The sequence below is a fragment of the Carassius auratus genome, chromosome 26, assembly GCF_003368295.1.
Source record: "Carassius auratus strain Wakin chromosome 26, ASM336829v1, whole genome shotgun sequence".
Lineage (NCBI taxonomy): Eukaryota > Metazoa > Chordata > Actinopteri > Cypriniformes > Cyprinidae > Carassius > Carassius auratus.
Genome location: NC_039268.1, coordinates 16721475 through 16725612, shown reverse-complemented (window position 1 = coordinate 16725612; position 4138 = coordinate 16721475). Strand labels below are relative to the sequence as shown.

The window sequence follows — 4138 nt, the reverse complement described above, 5'->3', positions numbered from 1 at the left end:
AATAAAATCTGAAATAATACTAATTTATTGTGTAGATTTGAAGATGTAAAATATATATTAATCCAGTATAGGTTGAAAAAAAAAAGAAGCTAAATTGTTAATTTAAGAACATTTCCAGCAGGCAAATTATAGCCTAATGCACAAGTTTTAAGCAAATCACAGTAATTCCGTGTTTCATGGGGTGGTGGTAGTAAAGAGTTAATACAGCCGTCAGATTCCTCCTCCTACGTAACTCTGTTTAGTCCTTGATAAACAAAGCAGAAATATTCCTTTCCACTCTTCTTCAGTTCCGTGATTGCATCGGAGGTCTCGCGCAGCTGTGCAAAGATGGACAAGATTCGCGCGGACGCTTCCCAACGATTTCCCGAAATCATTGAGCTCAATGTCGGGGGGCAAGTTTACGTTACGCGCCACTCAACTTTACTCTCCGTGCCCAATTCTTTACTTTGGACCATGTTCAGCCAGAAAAAACCGGCGGAACTTACCACCGACAGCAAAGGACGCTACTTTTTGGACAGGGACGGCTTTCTGTTCAGATATATTTTGGATTACTTGCGGGACCAGACTCTGGTTTTGCCTGATTACTTCAAAGAGAAGGCGAGCCTTCTTAGAGAGGCAGAATATTTCCAACTTCAAGAGCTGGCAAAGCGCCTGAGACTGGCGGTCAGTAAGGAGAACTCCATCAGCGAGGAGGTGTGCCAGAGCGACCCGGAGGAGGCTGCGCTCGCCGGCATGAGTATCTCCAGCACCGGCCCTCGCTCTCCGTCCCTGGACGCGCGAAAAATCGGCTACATAACCATTGGGTACAGGGGCTCCTATACCATAGGACGAGATATCCAACAGGACGCCAAATTTAGGCGGGTGGCGAGAATCACCGTTTGCGGAAAAACATCCCTCGCCAAAGAAGTTTTCGGGGAGACCCTGAACGAGAGCAGAGACCCCGACAGACCCCCAGAGAGATACACTTCTCGGTATTACCTCAAGTATAATTTCCTGGAGCAAGCCTTTGACAGGCTGGCAGAAGTGGGCTTCCACATGGTCGCGTGCAGCTCCACGGGCACCTGCGCGTACGCGAGTAACGACCCCAGCGAGGACAAAATCTGGACGAGTTACACCGAGTACGTTTTCAGCAGGGAGTGAAGTGAACTCAGTTTTGGGAACTGTTATTCAAACACATTTCTCTGACACTCAACTTTCCATTCGTTACGCGCCACGAATGTGTCTTTTTTTCACAGTGTCATCATGTAGAGACTTTCCGTCGATGAGCAGACGTTTTGTGCATATTTTCTGTGTAAGTAATAATTTAATAATAGCGGACCTCCAAATTTGACTTCTGTTCCCACAATTCAAACAACTGCTTATAGCAATTTTCAGTATTTAAAACAGTAGGATTGAACTGGGGGGCGCACAAAATGTACTCTGAGTGACACGACTTCTTAAAATAAAGTTTTGTTGTGTGTTTTTTTTTTTTTTTTTTTTTTTTTTAAGTCCATGACATTGCTGATTTATATATATATATATTTTCTGAGAGTACATCCAGAAGCTCAACACGGACAACAGAGACAAAAATAAAATGTCATTCCAGTAGTAAAATAGCAAGCTGTTCCATAATGAGTAAATATATACTACTCTCCCCTCTGCTTTTCACTGAACATTGACATTTCTGAGATGATCATTTGTTTGCACTCCTATGTATTAATATTATTATTATGTTTATTTTTTTCTTAACCAAGATGTCTGTTCACTTTATACACAAAATAAACTTATCATGAAAGATATATTTGGATGGAAACTCTGAATACTGCTGCATTATATTGTGATTCAGGTTGCACACTCAATAAAATGCACATACTGGTAAAAAATTTTTTGACAGTTGTCTAACTGTCCCACATGAAATATGCATGCCAAACAAGTTGTGTAGTTATTGTAAAACCTTAGCTACTGCAAACCTAGACCACAGTTGATATCCTGTCACAGATTGTGTGAAATAACAACATAAAAATATAAAGATTTAAAGAAACTGTGGTGTGCACCAACTCAGCACTTTCGGTGATGGTGCAAGAGCTGGGATAGTGGGCAGAAGCTCCGAAATGAGATGTGAATGTGAGCGGAGAAGAGGCCTGAGAAAACAGATGGACTACTTGAAGACAGAGAACAGGAACTAGGTCTGTGACTGCACACACAACCCATATAAAGGGCATTTTCTCTTTATAACGTTACATAGATAGAATCAAAATATGCAAATATCAGTGGTCTGAAAATCATAGTACACATATACATGCTTTTATTTATAACTGTCAGGTGTTACGTTTGGTATATGACTGGTAATGCTGGGCCACCTGGAGAGTGTCAGTATCACAGAGACAGGAACAAATTCTCTCTGTTGAGGAAGTTGTATGAAGAGGAAGAGAGAAAGCAGATAACCAGCAAAAAATACACTGAACAGAAAACAAAGAGCTTTCACTTTGACTCTGAAAGTGTAAGTGTGTCTGTGTGTGAGAGTGTGTATCAGTGTTAATGAGTGAACCCAGCCAACAGGGAATGTTCTCGGAACTTTGACTAATGATCTGGCATGATTCCTCCAAATGTATGAATAACAAGTTTTATATGAACATTTAGCATTAGCTGGTTTTTAAAAATGCTCTCAGAGAGTTACCACATACAAATTATTTTGGCCATGAAACATTGGATTTACATCTAAGGTTTTTTTAATGTTAATATGTACTGCTTATTTCAGAACATAATTTATAACAATAATAATAATAATAATAAAACTGCCTGTGATTTGCTTTGTGAGAGTTGTTATAATTTGGAGTGATTTTAAACTATTAGGCCTATAGTTTCACATCATTACTCAGCAGATCACTAAGATAAGAAATGCATACGAAGCACTTTGCAATCAACAAAACCGTTTCAACTACAAGATTCCAACCCTGTCTTTCAAAATGTTACTTGATGTTACAGTGTAGTTAATGGACTACAGTAGCAATGATAGAAAAATTCCAATGTTGTTGCATGCAATTTTAAAGCAGATATACTTTTCACACTTTTAACTTGTGGTTCCTTATTTGTGCATTCCACCCACACAAGTGACAAACCACCATGACATTTCATCTGTTCCTCAAAACACACAAAAGCCCTCTGTTTTCATGAAAATCGATCCGAGTTTACTTGAAGTCACACAAAAGGCCAGAGTTACTGATATATTTGGTGTGTATCAAGTACAAGCTGAAGTACAAGCATGTGCATATGTAAAAGGTACAATGTAATGATAACATTAAAGTACAACCTCACTTACTCAAAGACAAAGAAAAGATAAATGATAGACAATGGATGCTTCCAAACTCATTTTCAGTTTTAAAAACAGTATCTCTGGGTCTCTTCTCCATCTTGTAATAACTCAGTGGAATACTTTGTCTCTCTCTGCCAGACCGGAGACATACGCTATGAAGGAGACAGCAGATGGTCCTGGTCAGTGCTTTTAGCTGGAAGACACTCTATTTGTTCTCTTGAATTCCTTTGGACATGCATTCATTCATTCTTTCAGTCAACCAAAATTAAACATACTAAAGAAAGAAAAAAAAAAAACCTTGCTGATGTTTTAAGACACAGACATACAGTCAGACAGACAGACAGATAGTTTTTTTCATCTACTTACGCAAAATAGTTTAGAAAATCGGTTTCAAAGGTTAAGTTTTTTTTAAAACAATATTATCATCTTCTCTGAGTAAACTACAAAAGGAGTTTTTGACTATGCACATGTATTCAGTCTATGTGCACAGGTGCATAGTGTTCTTTACAAAGTGACGTCGCCAACTTCTGGCCTGACATGCATAACACCATGTTTTCAGTCATTTTCACAGATCTGTATGAACAGGAATCACATAGATATTGTTGTCTATATGCGAATATTTTCAAAACAACAAAGGAAAATCGTTTTTTGTTTTTAGTACATTGCTGTTTTGTTATCATACACTAAGCTGTTCTTTTTTACTAATTTTATTAAAATGTCAGTCAAAAAAAAAAAAAAAAAAAACAATCTTGGGAGGGGTCTGGCATTGTGATGTCACTCAGACATCTGATAATGCCTAGATATGAGAAAGGGGAAATGATTTCACAAGAAAAGAAAAAAAAACCC

General features: G+C 38.4%; 1 protein-coding gene across 1 annotated transcript; it reads left to right on the top strand.

Moving 5' to 3' along the window:
* The first annotated feature begins 243 nt into the window (after positions 1 to 243).
* Positions 244 to 1778, top strand: LOC113044476 (BTB/POZ domain-containing protein KCTD12-like). Its single transcript, XM_026204508.1, has one exon. The coding sequence runs from the start codon at positions 328 to 330 to the stop codon at positions 1138 to 1140; it is 813 nt and encodes a 270-aa protein (XP_026060293.1). The 5' UTR covers positions 244 to 327; the 3' UTR covers positions 1141 to 1778.
* Positions 1779 to 4138: the final 2360 nt, after the last annotated feature.